Source organism: Mesitornis unicolor, unplaced genomic scaffold (assembly GCF_000695765.1).
Source record: "Mesitornis unicolor isolate BGI_N332 unplaced genomic scaffold, ASM69576v1 scaffold55119, whole genome shotgun sequence".
Classification (NCBI taxonomy): domain Eukaryota; kingdom Metazoa; phylum Chordata; class Aves; order Mesitornithiformes; family Mesitornithidae; genus Mesitornis; species Mesitornis unicolor.
Window position 1 is genome coordinate 11708 of NW_010210414.1, and position 22955 is coordinate 34662.

A 22955-nucleotide genomic window follows, 5' to 3' on the forward strand; every position below is an offset into this window, starting at 1 on the left:
CTACATGGTAGTAAAAAAGAGAAAAAATCTTAATTCAGCACTAGTATATGTAGCTGTACATTAAACTGATAGGTTACAGCTCAGCTTCAGTCAGGATACTGTGTTGGCTTTTTATTTATATTTTACTAATCTGTTATGTTTTATTGATTCCTCATTTTTTCAGGAATGTTTTGTTTTCCTTCTCTTCACTTCTGAACACCTCAATCAGGTAGAAATCTCACAGTAAGCTGCTATGTGAACACTATTATCTACAGTAGTTAAGCAAGTGGGATGATAAAATATAAGTTCAGTAAATGCTTGTACATAATCTCTCCCTTATTAAAGATATCTGACAACACTCATCCCTGTTAATAATTGCATTTGAAGTGAACTGGGTTGACTTTCACTCATACCACCACGTAAGTATTTGCAGTTATGAGGTTTCGTTCAGGTCTGTGTAGCGACAGCAGTGTTTCTGGACGGAATACCATCAGGACTTCCTCTTCCACCAGGTGTTTGCAGCCAGGGAAAATATATGTCATTTGTGCAGTCACAGCATTAAATGATCTCTGCACGCAAAAGTGTGTGCAAAGAGCAAAGAAAGGCACAAATTCACATCCCCAATCACTGACATCCACCTGCTTGGCAATTGAAAAATCTAGCACAACTTTCTGGTCACCTTCTGAATACAATTATTTAAATATTTGGCTAAAAATATTTTGGTTTAAGAAAAGGGCCATTTTTAGAATGAAAATTTCCATTAGGAGACATTCTCCTCTGAAAACAGTATTTGAACCTTTCATGTTTTAGTCCATGCCTTCAGTGTCACATGCAGTTACAATTTTTATAAAACTTGTCATGGGGCAAGACATGGTTCATGAGGAGAGAAGCACTTTTGGGAGTCATGCTCACATGCTACTGTGTCACACATTTATAGAGATTTAAACAAGTAAGTGTTTCATGCTCATCTGTTTTCTGCACACACACAGGACTCATATGCACACAGTATAGCAATGCAAAATTCCCTAATATTGCCTGAATACTGTTTAAACTCTGTGCCTCCTCAATCAAATCAACCAACAGCGGGGTAGGAGAGGGATACTGATAAAGTTATGTGCCCAGGAAGATGGTATTTATTTATTCTGGTAAATGTATTTCAGGTTATTCTAATGTTGCAATGCCATCTGATGGAGGTGTCTATACATACAGTATACCTGAAGTACAGAAAGTGACAAATGAACCCACGGGTTTACAAAGTATTCCTCTTGTATTTAAATACTTAAGTTTTAGCACCGTTCATTGTTCTTATATTTTCTGTGGTACACATTATGGTTTACTCTCTCACATTTACTGTGTGCATTATTATAAAAATACGTGTGGAGAGAGATCTAGGTATATATTTATACATTGATATATAGTTGAATGTCTTCTCTTTTGTTTGGTGAAAAAAGAACATTAAACAAAGAATTGCAATGGGAGATTATATGTTTCATACATAACAACCAATAAATGTTTAAACGTGACTTTGTGTAAACTTTGGATTTACCTGTGTACTTGTTCTGCATGGATGCAAATGATTTGTACGACTGTCTGTTTCCATACATATCAATTGGCTTAAAATTTGCAAGAAATACTAGAAACCTGCATGCCTTTCTCAGCAGCACATCTATGTAGTAAGTGTGTTTCTGTGTACAGGGAAACAAAATAGCCTGAATTTACAGCACATAGTATTTTGGTAAGCAAGATTTGTATGATTAGGTCTGTTTAGTCAAAAATGGCTTAAAATAACCCTTTAACACTGGTGTTAGGGTTTTATTCATTTACGAATAAAGAACAGACAGTACTAGACAGTCAAGAAGCAAGAATCTACAAGTGTTGTAGGTAAAATACATATTTTTCGAAAGAAAAAGACCTTCAGTAAACTGTTCAATAAGAGCTTGCCTGTACTGCGTGACACGTCTGCTAGTTTCTCCAGGAGTCAAAACTTGCTTCTCTTTCGAATTTAGAGTTAGGCTTGTGGCTCTTCAGACTTAAAAAATATTTACACAGGATTACAATTAGCTGTCCAGGCATCAGGTTGGCTGGCAAACATTTAAAAACAGCTCAATACCATGGTGGAAAATTGTCTTTTTCCACAACAGTACAAAGGTAGAGAAATTGGTTCTTGAGTGGAAGCTGCTAACAGGAGAACATTATAAACTGGGAAAAAATAACTGAACAGGCCACATTCTATGACATCCAGTATTCTCAATTCCAGGCCAACTTTTTGTCTTCATTTGGTTTAAAAAATTCAGAAGTCCAGTTAGAACTTTGTGCTGTGACTAAATGTGTCAGACATAATGATATTTTTATAGAAGTTGTCGGAGTGAGGATTGCAGTATCCCTTGACTTTGTCAATAACTTGGTGGACAGGAATGATTGATGTCTGTTCTCCATCCTCTTGAGCAAATTTCGAAGAGGGCTTGTCAAGAAAAACATTATCTAGGAAGAAGGAAAAAGCAACAACAAGAAGTTAGGGCTTCTTAAGCAAACTGATAGTTTAAGAGGTGCGTCACTCCCACATAGATATGCCTTCAATAGCCACTACTGCTGAATGAAATTGCTGCCCTAAAAGCCAGCAAACAACTTTTTGGCTTGGCGTTGCCTCTTCTAAATTCTTTTGAGATGCCTGGTTTTGTGGGCAGACCTCTCAGGTCTCTCTTGCAATTATCTCCCTATTCCTTTGACTGAAGTCTAACTGACTCCTATGACCTTTTAATATATTAATCTACCTTGAATCTTACAAACTAAAAACATTTTGATAGCACTGGAATAGGGATGATCTCCACAACATCTGGTAAATAACGCCTCCACATAATAAAGTAGTGGAAAGTGACAGTAAATGGATTTAATTATTTCAAGAGTCGAGGTTTTAAGCTATGCACAGAAATAATGTACTCTGCACAGAATGTAGCAGAAGATGACTTGCATCTTAAAGCAGATAACCAGAGCCAAAACTGGTCTAAACTTTGTCTTTGCCTAGCATCATTTTGTTTTATCCATAATGTGGAGGGTATGGACAGAACAACAGCGGGAGGAAGAGATGCAGAAAACTGGCATCCCTTCAGAGTTCGTGTGCTATAAGCCAAGGCTGGAGCTGAAGAGAAAAAGGAGTAAGGCAGTTCGCAGATGGGCTGGGAAAGTCTGCTTCAGCAGCTAACATTATTGCTGTTCAAAGTACGGTCAGTAGGTAGAGCTCATGTAGTGAGCAATGAGAAGAAAACCTGTATCTCATTTTCTCAAGTACATAGTCCTAATGAGCTTTCTTATCTCTTCCGCTGTAGTGAATAAAGCTGGAATTAATTCTCTTAACCCAGGCAAGTTTTGAACCATTGCAAGCCGACAGTAAGATGGAGTATCCTGTGAAGCAGTGTTTTCTGCGAGTGACACGCTTGATGGCTGTTTACAAGGCACTGGTGATATCACCTTTAAAAATTCTTTGGGAAAGGATAATTTAAGAATTTAGCTTTTAACTTAAACTATGATTTCATACAAAACGTTTTTCTTATAGAAAGTAATTAACTAAAACTAAACAGAAAAGTAACCCACCCCTGCAGAAGTCATGATATCAAGCCACAAAGAATATAAAGTGTTGCAAAGGAGAAATGGATTGCAAAGTGAGAAATCAAAACAGTTTCACTCATGAAAAAAGAAACAGGCATGTTCAGGCATATCAGGATGATTTTTTCAAAGCACGCAAGAATATCCATGAATTGCAGCAAGTAACTCCATGTCCAATAGCAAACTGCTAAGTACTGTGTGCTTTCCAAATGTATGCATTTATTAGCCAACACTACTACATGTTGAAGTTTTTCAACATACTGAGTATCACAAAGGTGCAAAGCGAATTCTCAGTCTTTAGGGAAAGTTTTTGAAATTCCTTAAAAATGTGTACACTTTTTCTTTTTTTTCACAAGGCATCATTAAATACCAGCTATTTCCTCATAAAATTTGCATGCACAGGAATTATGTAAGACCTTTGAAGCCAGCAGGGCACTCTTTCAATTTTTTATAGCTCAATGGACTTCACACCCAAGTACAGGGTTAAAATCCTGTATCACTGAAGTAAATGGGAGTTGTACCACCAAACTCTCTGCAGAAATAATAACTTCTAATTCATAGATATAATATGCATAGTATTTAAGTACTATCTACAAGATTGTATCAGACTCATAGACAGCAGGGCCACAAGATGCCAAAGTGATTTCTTCCGTCCACCTAGTAGGGTCGACCCAATATTTGTGCCCCAGTTGGTGCATTCTGCATTCAACCAGCAACTCACAGTACAGTTTTCAGGCACATATAGTTCGTCATTCAGGCTTATTTTGGGTGTGACTGAATATGAAAAAACAATGGCTGGAAGACTTAATTCCACAATGGCCATAGACCAAATAGAAATACAGTATTTTAAAATTCCTTTTAAAATATTTTTAAAATACTAAAAATATTTCTAGGATTCAATCAGATTGTTTTTGCTTTTTAATATATACTTTGTCTATGTGTGTTCCAACTTAATGTCTTTTCCCCAGACTACTGTACACAGGCTTTAACAACAGGACATGGTCTGTTTTCTAAAATGGTATCTTCAATGCTTCATGCTCCATGCAGAGTGCAGACACCCAGAGTTTGAAGCATGTTTATCCTTTGATTCAGCATCAATGGTGCAAGATGTAACAGTGAGAAACAAGAAGCAAAGTCTTTTGTGTCAATGAGGACGTCATGCAAGTGGCATCCCTCCACCCTGTTGAAACCATGCATTCAAAAAAAGCAATTCTCACTTTACCTGTAATGCTCCACCACTGATGAAGAAAGGGCCTTAGAAGACATTATCTATACCACAAACACATGAACGCTTGTGTCAATTTCAGGGAGCGCATTTATAATCATATTAACAACAGCTGATAAGACACATAGCTATTACATTATTTGCCTGTAATTTAGCTAAGACATGAAACTGAGAAGTTTAGGTGTATTAAAAATCAGAATCTTAATGTTGTTTTGCATTATTTTATCACTTAAGAAGATATGCCAGCATTCAAAAAAAACTAACTTTAGCAAAAATCCCTTTGGAGTATCACAATAAAATGTGCATTTTCAGTGGTCAAAGCAAAATGCATTAAAAATTTAAAAATAATGAGAAAACTGTGGTATTCCCTTAATGTCCTATGAACAATCACATTATAAGCTATGATTACATTACCAACTACAATCAGTTTTAGGAAATAATTTACGCATGAGATTAAGCTCATCACTTTTAAAAAAAGTACAAATTTCTTTAAGTTAAAGAAATGCAAGTTTCTTTTAACTTGTTACTTCTTATCTGAAACTGTTTTATTGTTTTGTTTCCAGACTGCATTTCAAAAACTCTAGCACTAAGTCTCTTTAACTGTCAGACTGATAAAAAGCCCTGAGTCCAACAAAACACGTAAGCATGTTTTTATCATTAATGCCAATGGCAAGGGTCTAAATGTTGATTTGCAATGAGTATGAATGAGGATTTTCTGTCTGCAAAATAGTGAATGCTCTAAAGCGGAAAGGGCCCAATACTTTCCTCCTCTACTATTAAATTAACAATGATCGGTGGATGTTATAGATGTTGTTTATGGAAGACTGCTGACAGAAGTTTCCCTTCATAGGAGAGAGAGCTGAAGATGGTTTACTTAGGGCAGCTGAGTACGTGTTTCTAAGATACCGCTCATTTTTACTGTATTCAAAGCAAATGTACTTCATATCTATTCTCGATAACCAAAAAGGATTTACATTCTTAAAATACCTGATGTGCAACCTCTCATGCTAATTGATGCACTGAATATTGGTTAGTGGTTACAGCCAAAGAGAATAATAATGTAGTTCTTAAAAAATGGGAATTCTAGACAAAAATTGTGTGCTTAACTGAACCAGATAATGATCACCAATAAAAATAGGAATGTATGGAAACTATGCCACATATCAAGAATGGAGACTGTACCATTATAAATGAGACCTTGAGGCTTCTGAAAACACTCTTAAGAAAGAATGGAACTTTCCTTCTGGTAAAATAATATCTAAAACACTGCTTTTAACAACTATTTTACAGCAAGAAAATACTTAGGTTTAAATATGTTTGCAGATTTTATTTCCACTGTATTTTAGAAGAGGATTCTGTGATACTGTTAAGTGACTTTATACAGCACAAAACCAGGAGTTTACAAAAAGCCAATAACAAAAAAATCCCAAATATTTAGGTGATCTTCTGAAATACTGTCTCAGACATAAGCAGACTTGCAAATCATTCCAGCTCTTCTCTTTCAAAGTACTCTTAAAATGAGCATATTTTTATGGCATGAGTGGAATACAGACTATGCCTTTTACTACACACACCATTAACATTAACATCTAAATAAATAAACAGATATAGCATGCACTTTGTAGAAGGGAAAGATAATGCATAGTCTGGGAACACAGTAGCAATTTCCAAGTAGCCTTCATTTGTTACTTTACCTATAAGTGTGTTACAGTTAAATGGAAGCAGTTTGACCAAGTGAATCAGCTGTGGACTTGGATTCAGAAGACTTGATTGCTATTTCCAGCTGTGCTGCTAGCTTTTGTATTACCTTGGATAATGAATGTCATCTCCCCATGCTTTGGTTACTATGTGTTCACAATGGGATAAGATAAGATGACTTACTTTCTTCTAGTCAAAGTAGTGAATGTGCTATAGAAAAAGTAAGGTTTGCTTTCATCACACCTACTATGTTTAGTACGGAAACATGCCCAGATCAGAAGTATGTATTGACTGTATCATATACTATGTTAAGATTCTTACTAAATAGTAATGTATACTTTTAAAATACTGAATCTATACAAATTTTTGACATTTTTTCACACTACAGTTTGGGTAGAAATCCTTACTGTACCTTCAACATGAAACTACAAGAACTCACCTGTATGGCTGTTTCGTTTGCAATATGTATTTGTTGTAGATTTTGATTTGGATGTTAAGTAGGTTGAATTGGAGCCAATGGAACTAGAGGATAGGGATTTCCCAAGATTATCAGAACTCTTCTTTATAATATTGGTTGCTGTTTTGCTCCAATCTAAAAATGATTTGAAAAAAACCATAAACAATTACCACAGGTACTAAAAGCCCAATTCATTAAAATATGAACATTTCAAGTATCAGATGTATTTCTTAATGTTGCTTATAACAAACAGCTTATCCTTTACCTGTCAGATAGCCTCTTTCGTTCTTAAGGAACGCAATAATTATTCCAACTTTAATTACTTTGCTGTTTACCACAGTAGTTAAAATTGGTGGCTCTAACACTATAACAATTGTTTGGTTAGACCGCAGAACTGTAAGTAAGACCCAGCTTTCCAGCAGGCAGGAAAGCAGTGAAGATCTGTGGCAGTATAAGGATGCCAAAGTTTCATCACCTGAACAGAGAAATCTGAAGGGAGGCATAGGGCAGAGATGGATCAGAGTATTTAGAGAGGTCTTATCGTTTGAGGACTTGATCTGCTGCGCTAGATAGCACATACTAGTGGATTTGCACTTGTTGTTACAGGGTTTAGTATATTGGTGCACTATTCATAACAATGACTAATAACAGTTATTCAGTAGTTCACATTTGAAGAGTTTTGTCCAAACCATTAACACAATAGGGTCTTATACTGGAATGACTTCCAAAATTAAATCAAATAACTAGAACCAATAATCTTAGTGAGGAAAACCTACACTGAAAACCTCACCACAAATGTTCTTATAGCAGTATTCTGCAGAATAAATATATTTGACTACTTCTGTATCATGTATTTGCAGGTAGGTACAGGTAGTTTCACACTTTAGTTTCATTGTCGTTACCATTCTAATTCACTGTACTGCAATGAAATTCACAAAATGGAAGAGGAATCTAAACCAAAGGCACACGGGTCACTTTAGCCTTGGTTTAAATCAAGACAAGGATTTTATCCTAAATAATTGCTATAGGGTATAGGTTACTATTTCTCCAATCTGGCTGTGGCAGTGTTGCAAGGCTTTGGCTTGTTTGTTTCTTTGTTTTATCATAGCATGCCCTAGAGTACACTTCAATCGGATAGGTATGCAAGTTCACAGTTGGCTTGTGTTTCACAGTTCTGCCAGCAAACTGTGTCAGGTTCATAGAGAATAAAACCAGCCGGTGGTGAGGGACAGCACAGTGAAATGACAGCACATCAACTACCACACTGAAATACCCAAATCCTTCAGGTTTCTATTTCTATCATAGTCACAAGCTGCCCAACTGCAGCAAAAATTTGGAAATAATTTGATCCGTCTGTGTTTTCCAGTTCAGGACTTACAGCATGAACCACATGGAAACCAAACATATGAAACAATCTGGATGCCTGATCAGAATGAATATGCTTTTCCTAATTTGTATTAACTCTTTGAAGCATAAATGGTTTATAGTGTATAACGACAATGCATTCCCTAAACAAAACAGAGCAAGACAAAGCAAAAGTCTTAATGGCAAAGCAGTTACTTAAAACCTTGAAACAAACTTTGGATGCCAAGAGAGAAAGGACACAAGTGTATATGGAGCACTGTTATTATATGGGATAGACTGGCTTATCTTACTAGGCTTATGCCACTTTACATCAGCCACGGATTTCAACCCCAATCATTGAGCAAGAACCACATGAGCAAGAATTATATGGTCCAAAATCACTACATCAGACAGCAAAGCAAGATCCAGTTGCCTAAACACAGGAGTCTAATGCCACTCAAGATAGCCAAAGGTGTAGGTCACTATAAACACAGTGTCCCAAGTGTTGCACTTTGAAGTGTCCAGACCAATTGCTCTCCTTTCTCTCTGAGAGTTGCTCCTACATCAACGTAACAGTCCACACAATTCAGTCAGCATACTGTAATGTAAGACAAAAGGAAAAAGATTGTCTTTTGAATGGCAGAGTTTGAAACTCTGGATTTTTTTTTCCAGGGTCCAAAGAGCCTTGCAAAACCATGCTTATAGCACTACAAAATTAACCGGCTACCTTCAGTGGAAAACTAAAAGAGAAGGCTTGAGAATTTTTATTAAGTGATTATCTGAAAAATCCCTTGGCAATTGTTAGTACTGAAGTGACGTGACAGCCAACGATTAATCTATTTTTCCACACCTCTGGCTTACATTGTATTATATTAAAACTAACATAGCAAGCTGTTTGTTCACCTGGACTTTTATGGACTACTGCAGCACCAAAGAATGGGAGCTGAGAATTGCTTTTACCTGAATTGTCTGCCAGTCGGAATCTACCACAACAGAGATGTCTCCTCCATTGCTTTTGCACATTTTCTTTCATAGCACAATGAAATACAAATATAAACAAACCTGTGACAAAAGCAAATAAATAGCAAATGAAACATTTGTATTTATAAATAGATAAACAGGTTAATTTAACTATGAAGTACAAGCAAAGGAAAACCACGTTAAAGTTTTCTTACTGTAATCTATCCACATGCCTTATTTAAGAGGTATGAATATTAATTAAAGCTTTCCTATCCTCTAGGTGCTATATTAGAGCCTGGGATATCAAAAGAGAAGAGGACCCCTTTTATTAATACTGTTCATTCAGATCCAGCTCAGTGTGGATCTTTTAATTATTTCTTTGGCTTAGAGGAAAATTATTAGAAGGTTTTGTCTTTGAACCAAATGAATATTTTGCAACCAACAGGACTGCAAAAGCCAAGATTGCAAAGTAAATGCAGACACTATTATATTATTAACATATTTTATCTCCTCCTCCTCCATATCTGCAGAACTGTGGGCTGTATTCTTTTAAAACCAGAAGTCTTGTAATTGGCACTTGAGAGTGCCCTGAAAAAGCACACTCAGATTTATATGCATCACATGCATGTACTCGAAATTATTACGAAAATGGTAAGAATATGTTCACAAATACTAATTAGGTGTCCAGCTACTCAGTTCTGAAGAAAATTACCTGCTTTGTGCATGCAATCACAACAAATGTGTTTAAGAATGCTTTTGCACAGTTCATTTTTCTAAGGCAATCGTATAATCTTTATTTTCAAGACAGAAGATAAGCATCTACCACGTGGTAAAGAAGGTCTTAACTGGGTGTATGGTATGATTTCATCATTGTACAGAGATACTTTGGAGCTAAATATGGAAGTTGGAAACCTCATATGATCCTGGCGCTTCCCAGGCGGGCCCTGGCTGTGGAATCTTCTGTTGTTCCCCGGGTTGGCCCGTTCTTGTTTTACTCTCACTCACTGGGAGAGAGCCAGTGTGGGGCTGAACACCTGATGGCTAAATGTTACCGCCAAATTCCTTATGATTTTATCTTAAACATTAATATATGCTACATAATGTGGTTAAGTGCCATCCTCTAAGCCTGTTCCATTATGAACATCATGAATGGATCTGTATACTAGTGCCGACTATGTTTCAGCTGGTGGAACACAACAGTAGGGTATAGTTTGGAAAAAAATGCTTTGGGGCATAAAATTATACTCTCTCCTCCAAAGTGCTGAGGTGTAATATTGCATGAATGCTTGTCATTGAACTGGACTTGGTTTTGCTTATAGGACTCAGGCCAGACTGAGACCACTGAGACCAGTTACCTATAGGTAAAGATTTTGTAATGAAACACATTTTTTGCAAAATTTTTCAAGAGCTGATGGGGAAAAAAAAAGAAAAGCAGAATATAAGAAAAGCAAACATACCTTAATGCATCCCATATGCAAGATCTGTTGCATTATGGTCACTGCGTTTGCATTTAGGAAAATATTTCTCTGTGTGATTTGCTTTAAGCACAGAGTAATCCCAATGCAGCTCTTACAGGCATAGAGATATGCAGTTGTTTGTGGCCCAAAGTACCTCTTAGGTCTTTTGCCCTGCTACAAACTTACTAAATTGATGCTTAATTAAATTGTGGTGAATATCTGGAACATTCTGAATGGTAGAAAAGAAAACGTGTATGTCTATAGTTTAACGAAACAAACGTACTGCATTAAGTATTTTGCCTTTGTCCTGTCTGGGCTTGGTCTCTGAATTGTTTTTCTCTGTATTTCATTATTCATTAAGTTTACAATAGGCTTTAGTAATACAGCTTTGGTTTTGTTTCCCAGAGCCAAATCAGACCCTAGGCTTGGCTCTGACTTGAAAGTATTTGGCTTGCCCAGGCATATATATATATAAAATGAGCCGCCAAAAAAAAGATGTTCCCAGATTTTTTACTCTGAGCATCAAAGAGAAAAAAGTCATTTCCCATGCAGATGAAATAGCAAAGTACAGTTACACCAGTAGTTGCCGCAATTTACTTTTTCACTGCCAGTGCACAGAAAACTAGGTTGATGGAAGCTGCTGGTATGGCTTAAAATACTACTGCAGTTTACAAAGATTAAGAAAGAGAATAAACATATTTACTCTGGACTCAGTAATTAAGCTTATGCTAATACTGAAGAAAGACTTGCCATACTGTACCGCTTTTGATGCTAGGAAATGCTTCCTGATACAAATCCTAAATTTTTCTCTGCTCCATTCCGTCCCTTTACTGCTACATGTGCACTGCACCAGTTATATGTGATTTTAAACATAACGAGACTGTTATCTTCCTGTGCTGAACTATACTGTGCCATCTTTGCTACCATAATCCAGGAAAAGCTCATGGTTCTTCTTTTTTTATTCACCCTGCAGGTTTTTCAGTTACGTCTTCTGACTTAACTGCCTTCCAAATAATTCATTTTCCACTGAACAGTGCTATTACCCCACAGAGACTTAAGCAGTGGTGGTCAACCTTGTGTGCACTCTGCGCATGCAAGCTTAATTGATTGCACTGGAAATTCTGGTTACAGAGAACTTGTTGAGTTTGATCCTTGGCATGCCTCTCAGATAATTAATCTGTTTTCATGTTCTTCCCATGCTTCTAATGTCTCTAGGCCCTTCTGAACTTCTAACAGGGACACATTGCAGCAGATACTTCATTATGCCGCTAGGGGAGTATCAGAATCTGGCCTTGTGAAGAAAAGGTCTTTAGTAAGAACACCACATCCAAACAATTTTTGCCATTTTGCAACCTAGCATTTTAGGTTGTAACTGAACCAAACAAAAACCACAACATTATTCTCTTTCCACGAAAGCTCAGTAAATCTTTTAGCGCAGTAAATACATCTCAACTGTAACAGATAAAATCCACACAGGGTAACATTATGTACTTTTTCCATAAAGGGAAGGTATTTTGTTGACCCTGGGAAAATTTATTTTTTATCTCAATATTTGTGTGGCATAACACACACTCCTCCAATGACATTCCTGAGTTTGTTTTTGTTATTCTTTTTCCAGGCAAATTTATTTTTTTATATCAGTACATGTGCTGTATAACACATGCCTCTCCAGTGACCTTCTTGGGTTTTTCTTTTTTTGTTATGTTCTTAGTTGTTCTTTATTAGTTGGTAGGGCAAGCGGAGGTAGAGATTCTTAACGTCACTTGGTACATACGCAAATTTCACCTCTGAGCTGATATTCTTTTAAATGTCAGATATATAGTTCTGTAATTCGTAACAGTTTGATTACAATTTACAACTTTTTCAGAATGATGAACTGCGTTGGAAAAGAAAATATTCAAATCTTCAGTAAAGGAAACAAAAATAAGCTGACTATAACAGTGGCTGGATTTTCCTTAAAGAACCAAAGAATATCCCATATGTCTATGCTGTCTCTCCACACTGAAACAGGACTGAAATTTCTTTTACAAGCCTCTTATGCCTTAATAAAATAGTTATGAGCTTTACAGATTTCCTACAGGAATAACTTAAGGAAAGAGGTTCCTATATTTGTTATAATCAGTGAAAGGAAATGTTGAACATTGTATAGCATCTAACTCAACAGAAGTCAATGCAAACTGTCAGGTGGGAATAGCACTAGTTACAATACAGTGCATTTTATGGAAAAGACCTGGAAACATTAATTAATTTAACTAAGATATTCAACCCATATGTAGTTGGTATCATTATTCCATCTAAGGGGAAACTAATGATGGTTTAGTATCAAGGAAAAACCTAGAGAGTTTGGTTCTGAGTTCTCTAGTCAAGTTACTGGACATAATATGTCCCAGAACAGCAGCAGCTCAAATTAGTTGTTCATAGAACAGAAATTCAGCTTACCTTGCAATGAATTGAAAATTGAGAAGAGATACAGAAAGGGAAGAGTTAAGGGACCCCAGGCAAAAAAGGCAAAGCCCCACGTCATGCCCAAGAGGAAGGTCAGGCTGACCACGCTACGGAGGTTCCTCAGGATCTCTTCCTTTAGGCTCCTATTAGTTCTTTTTCCATTCCTTCCACAAATTTGCACCATCACCACAATAAACATGGCAACATTCATCAGAAACATGATTCCAAAGTAGCCGGCACAAGTCACATAAAAGACAACTTCATTCTTGATCCAGCAGCTGTAAAAACATTTTGAAAACATTTTTAGATAATGCAAACTATCCTCCAATAATTTATATGACCATAAGGAAAATTAGTCTATCAGTCTGATGTCACTGATGCAGAGCTGTGCTTTAAACGAAACTTGTCCTTTTTCTGTTTGTAAACAGGATGAAGTCCAGTGGCATATTAAGTGATTACGGCCCATAGTAGTACCATGTCAGAAATCTGAAGATTGTACTGCATTTTAGTTAAAACTAATTAAAAAGGAAATCTGACCTCATATACAAGCCGTGGGACGATCCCACATGATCCCACATGATACAATCGCATCATGGAAAGTTTAGACTCAGTATGAGAGACTTCACCACTTCAATCTGTGTGAAGCATAGGACACTTCTGTAACAGAATACACAAGCTTGGATCTTTGTGCCAAAATCTCAATTTTCTACTGCTTGAGCTAAAAGAGAACTCATACATCTCTGGAGAAGTAGCAGGATTGGTAGTCCTTTGAGGTAGCCATTTGACAGCCAGCCACGTGAGAGATCTAGCTTATTTCTCTAGCAGCAAATAGCCGGAATGCTTAGCATGATACTTGAATAAAAATACAGAAAGACATTTTTATTTATAAGTATGAAGGTTTGCCAGGCAAGAAACAGAAAATGAGGTAACAGTCATATAAAAATTTTGGCATTTGGAGATTGCAATCTGGACATCAAGAGAACATAGAAAGCTACTGAACTACATTGACAAAACTCTTTTTTATTTACAAAGGAGACTATTTTTATACTACTTCTTTCTTGGCTCTTAGCTGGAAGATATAGCTGTCATTTAAGACAACCCGAAACAGGAATTTTAATTTTATTTTCATGACAAAACTTACGAATTATTCTTCTGCCAGAGGTGTTTGTACCTGTCATTGGGTAATGCCGATTTGCCTCCAATTTTTCTCATAGCCTTCTTCACACTCCAGACTCAAATAATTCAGAATATTATTTTGCCCATTTTGCTTGTTTTATGCACCTCTGACTTTTCCAAAGTAATCTGACCAATGCTATTTTTTTTCAGACTGTAAATACTGAATTTTAAGAGATTAAAAGAAATACTCACAAGTCGTCTCCTCCTTGTCCATTAGCATATTTGCCGTATAACTCTTTGCCATAAATATGACTTGCATTTGTATTAGCACTTGCAAAAACAATTGCTATCACCAAAGCTGGCAAACCTGTAACACAAGAAAACTTGCAGCTTGCTTTCAAATCTCCTAATCCTTCAAAATCACCATGCAAAGATGAATTGTTGATGTCTCCATTCCTATTGCTTTAGTACAGAGTATCTTAAGGTAGTTCTATGTCAGAAAACTGCACAGAGAAGTAGAAGGAAATGGTTTTTCAAACAGTGCAAATGTATAAAACTTTCAAAGCACTTAGTGGGCATTAATGAATAAGCCTCATAATGTTCTGTAAAGTACAAAATGTTATTTTGGTATGCGATAAAGAAACTAAAGTAAAATAATCTCCTTACTCAAAGATAAATTTGTAATTGCACACAGGCTCTCATAATATAGTGAGAAAAAGATTAAGAAACTATTACAAAAGTGAGATGTAATGGAAGGATGGCTCTGGGATATTTTTTTAAGGATTTTTTTTCAGATATGCTAATGTCACTTGATTAGGCTGGAGAACTGGGCAAGATGAATTTGAATCTCCGATTTCTCCACTGCTTCTTTCAACTGTAAATGTTTTCTCTTTGTTTATAGCATTATACATCCTTTACTTAAATGTGTCCTCCTAAAAATGAAGCAAACTAAATATTTTTTAATATTAAGGTAAAGGCAATATTTTGGGAAAATAGACAAGTATGTGGAAGAGAACTCCATGCAGAGGTACAGCTCACATAGAAGAAACATGCTTTTCCTGACATGCCTTATTTACATGACTTATCCTTGCTATGACAGAACAGATTCAAAGGGGAAGAGGTTAATTTGCTTTTCCGACCACTCAGTCCTTGCCCTCTGCTGAAGTTGCCAAAAAGGATGCTAGTTGCCAATGAAAAGACATCAATTATCAGCTGGACTGAGGTCAGTGCTCTAGCCATGAGGTTAATGGTTTTGTATTGTGTTGTATTATTTCAAACACAATATGTGCATTCAGGCAGAAGGCACAGATTCCTGATACAGAAAGAAATGAAGAATAAAAGTCTCACAGTTATTTTTCAGTATTACATTTTCCATTTGAGTCCTGCTGTGTACACTGCTTAGGGCAGGCAGGATCTCTCTGTGGTTTAAACACTGTGCTGAAGCTCAGGAAAATTTGCCTGCTTCTGATTCTGCCATAGGCTTTGTGCTTGTTGGCAAGAAACTGAGCTGGATTGAAAGCTTTTTGAAAGTCAGTGCAAAGATCTCAAAAGGCTTTGTGGTAATTTCAGGAGTTTCTGAACTCATTGTGTGCCACGGTTCTCCGTCTCTGATACGACACTAACATTTCCCCTCTCCCATGCTGGCCTCTCTGGAAAGTAAGACCAGTTTATCTGGTCTCTCCGTTCCTCCTCAGGCTGTGAGCTGCTCCAGGCAGAGAGTGCCAGTTCTGGTGTATTTACACAGAATTATACAACTTGGTGACAGAAAGCGCTGGCTGCACGTCAGCACTGCCACAGGGCAGGGGGAAGGAAATGTCATGCTGATTTTGGTTATGTTCTGCAATTGCAATAGAAAATTCATTTCAAAATACATGCTATGTAAATACTGCATCCACTGAACTCACCCCAGCCAATGATGCAAAACTTCAGTATGTATCGTCGTATATATGTGTTGAACACTTTCACTAGAGCAATGTACATATGAACAGCTTCTAGTCCCATCCACGTAAAGGTGGCCAGAAGAAAAAAATGCAGAATTGCAGCTACAGCTATGCAGAGGCCATCTATGTCAAATGATGCAATCCAACCATCAAGCAAGAAGATCAGGTTAAGAAAGAGCAGGGCTGTGCTCAAATTCATCAGGATTTTGGATGGATAATCTCTTCGCAACTTCCTAATGAGAGAAATATTGGTTCATATGATTAATTGGTTTCTATCAGCGCTTACAGCAGCTGGGTTTACCAGTTTACAAAGTAAACACAAGCACAGGAATCTCCTCCTAGCTGTAAGCTTATGTGGCAGTAAGCCATAGTGCTATTGGCTTCTGCTGTGTCTGGTGAGGGAAAGCTACCACTTCTTTGGGTCCTTAAGGAGCTAATTAACTACCACAGTATTTTAGCAACTGATTTATTATTTAAAAACCTTTCAAATTAAATACAATACAATATGTTTGGTACTTTAAATGAAAACTGAAGAAAACAAAAACAAAACTTTCAAAATACAACTGACCAGAAGCTCATCTCTGATAATTTTATGAGCAAAACTTTAATTAATTTTTGGTATATATTGTCCAGTGCATGTTGTTTTCTGTTTGGTGTTTTTGTTGTGGTTTTGGTTTCTGGGTGTTTTTGTTTTTGTTTTCTTAAATAACATCTTAGGAAGACTGAAGATCAAGTCAATTTTCTTTTTTCACTGATACACACTAAAACGTAAGAACTACGGGGCAAGCTGAGTTCTGCCATTTTGGACCAGAACACTATACCATAGGTAGTGCAATAGGAACACCATCATGGAGGATATTTAGAACTCAAAAACCTCACTTTCCCCCCAGCTCAGCAAACTATCCTTCTTTAGCAGCTACTCTGTCCCTGTCCTGTTAGAGGCAGAACGGTCCCTTTGAGTTGACTTGACTTCATTTTCTCTTTTCATTGTTCACAGAACTGTATCACTTCAAAACTTTTGAAGTCCCTTGAGTCACTTTCACAATTAAGAAGGGATGCTGTTGAAATAGTTGTAACACTTCACAATTTATCTTCCTTTTATTTCTCTTCCCACTCCTTTCCCAAGGAATGTAATAGTTCCAGTTGGAAATTTATTTTTTTATACTTAGGACTTGTTATGCTCACACAGGCAAGTTTTGTTTTGTTTTTACAGAAAGCCTAGTTGTGGATTTTAAAATAAAACATATCTGTTCAGAATCTAGAGGACACCCTACTTCCAAAAGAGAAAATTTTGAGACACATTAGCCTTGTTCCCAGGCCTAAGCAGCACAACACATAGGAAACAGGACAATGGAGTCTGAACTTACATTCCCATGAAAAAAAGTTTCCACTTACAAAATTGTGACCATGATTTTGCAGGGTTTTTTTTTTAAACATAAATTTCCCTTCCTAGACAAATAACCCCCACCAAACATATAAATAATGTATTTTATTAATCATATACATGTTCTTTCCTTTGTGATGTTTTTTACAGAACTAATACTTACTCAAATGCAATATATGTCAGAAGAGTTGCAGCTGAAAATATAGCAGATATCCCACAGCCTATGTAAGTGATAAAGGTGAGGACCTTGGTATTCTGTGGGTCTATTTGTGTAACGGTTCTCTGAAGGTCCTACATGAGAGAGGAGGAAGAGGCATCAGTCATAGCAAACACCTTTTCCATGAGCACAATGCTTTTTCTTGGTAATTAGTCAAGTAAAACTCAAAAGCACTTTGGCAATACCACTATAACCCTGACATTAGGGTTCATGTTTACTGAGCATACTTAGTCTACAGTCGTTACACCTCTCACTTCCTTCCCATAGCTCTTGAAAACATTGTGCTGTAAGAATTATGAACTGCTGGGATCAGCAGATAGACAGAGCCCGATACTGATCCTTATAACTCAGTATCAGCAATTCAAATGTCCTCTGGTAAAATCTCCCCTTTTCAAACTTTTTAGTTCAGTTGCTTATCGACAACTCTCTTTAAGAAGAAATTTATGTTGCATGTGTATTGAAAATGTAATTTTAAAGTATTCATACTGAAATGTGCAACATTCCAGGGAGTTTCTGACATCACTTATTGTTATTAAAAGTTCATAAAAGTCAGTTTAGCTGATCATCTATGGGTGAAACCAAGGGCAAGATACTGCTTTTTGGTTTTATGATCTGTTCTGACATGCAAACTATGGTTATAAATAGAACTGGTCAGAAAAATAGTGACAAAGACAACATTTTAAAAAAATATGGAAATGAAGCAGGAACATTCTGAGGAATTTTTTTCCAGTTTTCTGTCCAACTGTAATTGCCACATAGTACTGTCTGAGAATAAATGCCAGTGTTACTTCCTTTTTTAAGGACAAGAAAAAATGAGAATGTTTGGATCTATGTAACTGTGGAGTAAATGTGAGCAAATACTAACATATAATGATGTCCATTCTACAGACAGTATCACTGTTGTCCCTAGAAAAACTCTAGCAAAAAGAAACCAAGAAAATGCTACAAAACACACCATTCTTCATAGGAAAATAAAGGGACTGTATGCAGTTTTTTACACCCTGTTCCAGCCTTATATGGCAGTTTGTTTATATATAAGGAGAGTGTTATTTTAAAACAATTTAATATCTATATTGAAGTCAGAAAAGATTATTCAAATGGAAAAGCAATTAGAACGGCCAAAACTGCATAAAAAAATCTACTGGAACACAGCTCACATTCAAAGAACTTCTGCCTTATTTCCTACTGCCACAAAAGTGTTGGGGGAAGAGAAGGGACTCATTGAATATATCTTAAAGAAGGCCCTTTTTTTCTCCTTTCAAGGATGAAAAGTGAAACAAGACCACAATTTAGCTTGCAAAAAAACAAAAAGCTTGTGACTTTTTCATATCTACATCTGAGCATGACATGAAGAGAGCAGCTCTATTAAGAAGGCTCTGGAAGGCCAAAGCTGAAAAAAATCAGTGCATGTGGTTCCTTTGTGTGGATAAGCCCTCTGTGTCATTGCAGCAAGTTAACTCAAAACCCAGGTACTTCCACTAGGAACACTGCTGTGATCAGGAGCAAACATCTTTTCTGCAAGTATGTTTTAGAGGCCAAAGAATGTTCATTTCAGATGAAAATAAACGTTTTGGCCCATTACTGTGCTTATAAAAATCACCAAATATTAAGAAAAGATAGCAGTATTCTATCTTTGTCACGTTAAGATTTTTTCCTCTCAAAACCACTTCATACGTGCAAATTGCTGGAGGCACCTGAGTGCTAGAGGACTCATGCTACTGAGGCTGAAGTATTGTTCCCTCTCTCTCGCTGATACACTATGCTCTACTTATCCCAGCCACCCAGTATGGAGACTTTGCTTGAGGATCTGACAGAGCACAAGTTACATGTTTTGTACCAGCCCTCAATAGGCAGATTTTTTCCAAGAGAAGGCCTCGACTGCAGGGCATCCCCAAGGCTGACTGAAGTCATTTATAAGAGAACAGTAGATACAGGTTTACACATTTCACAAAAGAAGGTATTCCTTTATACTTTTTGACATTAGACAAATATAAATATTGTCAGATTTGCAAGCTAAATTTGAAAGCCCCTTGAATCTCAGAATGAATGGGAATTATTGTGCTCCCTTGACTTTTCATCCTCATTACCAGTTTTACTGATTGTAGGACTTCTTTCTTTCCCTGATAATTTTCCCTGACAATGTCTCTCTTTTTTTTGTTCTAAAAACAGTCTCAACTTTTTCTCCCACTTTTTTTTTCTGCAAACCACTTCTCACTTTCCTGATCTTGACATTTCAAATCTACCCAGACTTGTTTCTCATTCACTTCCCTCTTGTTACACCTTCCTGTCTCAACTGCAGGTAATTTTTGAAAGATAATATTGTTAAGAGAAATGACAGGGACCTACTGCACCTTAGGACTCATGAAGAGATTTTTTTTTTCTGTTTCGTTAGTGGACGTGTTATTACTGGGCCTTGGTTTTACAGTCCCTGACTTTGTTTTTCACCAAGCCACATCCCAACTTTGAAGCTGCATGTTATAATATGCTATTTTTTTGGTATCGCTCAGAAGCCTCAACCTGATGTCTTTTGTGACAAAGTATTTTCAAAATTTAGAACACTAAATGTTCACATACCATTGCATATTCCATTATTAACTTCATTCATGATCTCATTCCTGAATCCTTATTACTAGCTATTTTGCTATGAAAAGATAACTTTGTGACAAGGGGCAAAATGATGTATTACTATTAAAAATTGTGTACAAAAAGAATAACCCATGTAACAAAAATGAGAGTTGTCTTGACCTCGGACAAAAACTGCATTGCAGCTGCTATGAAAGATAGCTTGTTGAATAATGAGTTTGCCTACCATTAGAACCCCAAAGTGTGTGAGGTGGTTGCATAAGCAAATTGTCTCATTTTCATTGGACTCTGCATCCACTTGGCAGCCCACAGGGTTCCAGCCACCATTGCCACCTGTGGAAATGAAATGGGAGAAACCATACATTCCAACAAGCTCATATCACCATTTCTTTTAGCAGAATCCTCACTTTGTCTTGTGCAAATGACAAGTGCTTTCTCAAATGAAGTGAGTGAACATTAAAAACCGTAAGGAAAGAAAAAAGTGTCAGACTTCCTAGTTTCTACAAAGATTCACACCAGGTGAGTGTCCCTGTAATGGCCTACTGAGCAGAAACAATAGATGGAGATCTATAATAAAGGTGGGGAGCTTTTTGGTTAATTCAAGGATGAGTAAGACCTACTGTGTGGATCTCCCATTAAGACACACCTTACTTTTGCCCAACAATAAGATGTTTTTAGAACTCTCTTTTACCACACTGATGTGATGTCTGCACCTGCCTCCCTCCTACTCATATATCCCCAGGCACATGAAAGCCTTTATGGCCCAGGAGCAGAGAGTCCGGCTCTTCCTCTCTGCAGTGTGTAATGGAGAAGGTCAAAGTGGATAATACCAATTATCCTTTCTGGTCTTAAAGCAAAATACATGAAGTAAACTATCCTGTACTTATTCCACCTGAAAAGGCCATTCTGAAAAATGAAAGTTGAAAGATTTTATTTTTAAAAAAATACATGTTAAAAAGTAAAATTAGTATTTCTGATTATTTCTCCTTTCATTTTTCCCTTCTAAAATAAGAAGTAATTTTTTGAAATAGTTCATATTCTCTGAACTCTTAAAGACTTTTTTCACAACTTCAGGCAAAATCCAGCAAATTATCTGTCTGGCTCTATAATTTTACCTCAAATTCAAGACAGGATCTCTCAAAAGACTCTGAAGATGTTCCAAAACCACTTAAAACTATCCCCCACTCAAGAAGCCACTGAGAATAGGTTCTTCCCTGTGTGCTTCTCCTTTGATGCGATTCTTAAGTTTAGCTTAATAACTAGATTCTTTTTTTTCTCTCTCTTTTATCCTTCTGCATTCTCCTCTGTTCTTCTGTCTGAATTTCCTGCTTTCAAGTACAACTTAGGATGATAAATCTTAATTTTTGCAAGACTCTCTCTACTAAACCTCACCACCCGAAATTCTACTGCTAAGGACAGCTACTTCTTCACTCTATCTGTTTCATTGCAAGGAATAGTACCATATCAGTAGTGATCTCTAAAATAGAAGGATCTGGAAAGTCAACCCAGAGAATGGCTTTGTCTGTGCAAAGGATGAATAGTCTGAGTGTAACATCACATGGGTTAGGCTGTAGCAATGAAGAACAGACTAAAATGTTGCCTTATTAATGTGTGTCTCCATATGGACCTCATCATGCTGACTGTCATGCATTCACAAAGTGGATGAAGTTTGCATAAAGTAGTTCCTAATCTTCTGTGGAAGAAAAACCAGCTTAAGATTTATAACAGGCACTATCTCACTATTAAATAACCAAACATTTTTTAAATGACCAGTTAAAAATACGACTAAGAACCATTCACGTGTTTGAGTAGTGTTACTACTTAATTTGCACATACAGACAGATCAGTGAAAAACTGCCACCAGACACAGAAAAGTAGAGAAATTTAATTTACAAATTTAAATTGTTAAACAAATTTAAATAAAAACTTTTTAGAAGAGTATTTAACATCTGCTGTTACAAGCAACTGTACTAACCTGAAGAAATTACACAGGCTAAAGACTTAACCTAATTCTGCAAGGACTGATTAAGAAGCAAAATGGCCAAGACTGTGATCTATTTTAAAACTTAGACACCTTTATTACCCACATAAAATAAATTCCAGTATTCTTAAACTTACCATTTTTGTGCATATCCCAAAAGACACAGGTAGGCTTAGGATCTTCCTAAGAACACATGCAAAATTAGACTTTATATACCTCTTCAGACATAAATGTCATCAACATATACATTTACAGCAGATGGTTTACTACATATATTTTCATTTTATGAGTATAAGAATATATACAATATGGATTGTTGAAATTTTGTGTAGTGTCAAATTAGAACTTATTCTGCTAGAAAGACAGATCTGCCCAGATGATAAAACCTAGAGCACTGTTCCTCTCCACTGTTCCACAACCTCAAACTAATGAAGTTTTATCACCTCACTAAAGTTATTAATGAGTATTCTGTCTTTACAGAGACTAAATAGATTTTACTGTTTACTTCCTCAGGAAGTGGAAGTGGATCTTCTGGATCTTCTCAGTAGATCTTCTATGTAGCTGGTGTG

At 36.5% G+C, this 22955-nt stretch overlaps 1 protein-coding gene across 1 annotated transcript in view; it reads right to left on the minus strand.

Moving 5' to 3' along the window:
- Positions 1–2249: 2249 nt before the first annotated feature.
- Positions 2250–22955, minus strand: part of GPR126 (G protein-coupled receptor 126) — a gene marked incomplete at its 5' end in the record, with an annotated part of 33861 nt that continues 13155 nt past the window's right edge. The window contains 9 exons of the mRNA XM_010193165.1: positions 2250–2460; positions 6942–7094; positions 9264–9365; positions 13160–13443; positions 14534–14648; positions 16186–16454; positions 17769–17896; positions 20632–20738; positions 22524–22569. Of these exons, the coding sequence (XP_010191467.1) occupies positions 2282–2460; positions 6942–7094; positions 9264–9365; positions 13160–13443; positions 14534–14648; positions 16186–16454; positions 17769–17896; positions 20632–20738; positions 22524–22569 (1383 nt within the window). The remainder of the gene's footprint in view (positions 2461–6941; positions 7095–9263; positions 9366–13159; positions 13444–14533; positions 14649–16185; positions 16455–17768; positions 17897–20631; positions 20739–22523; positions 22570–22955) is intronic.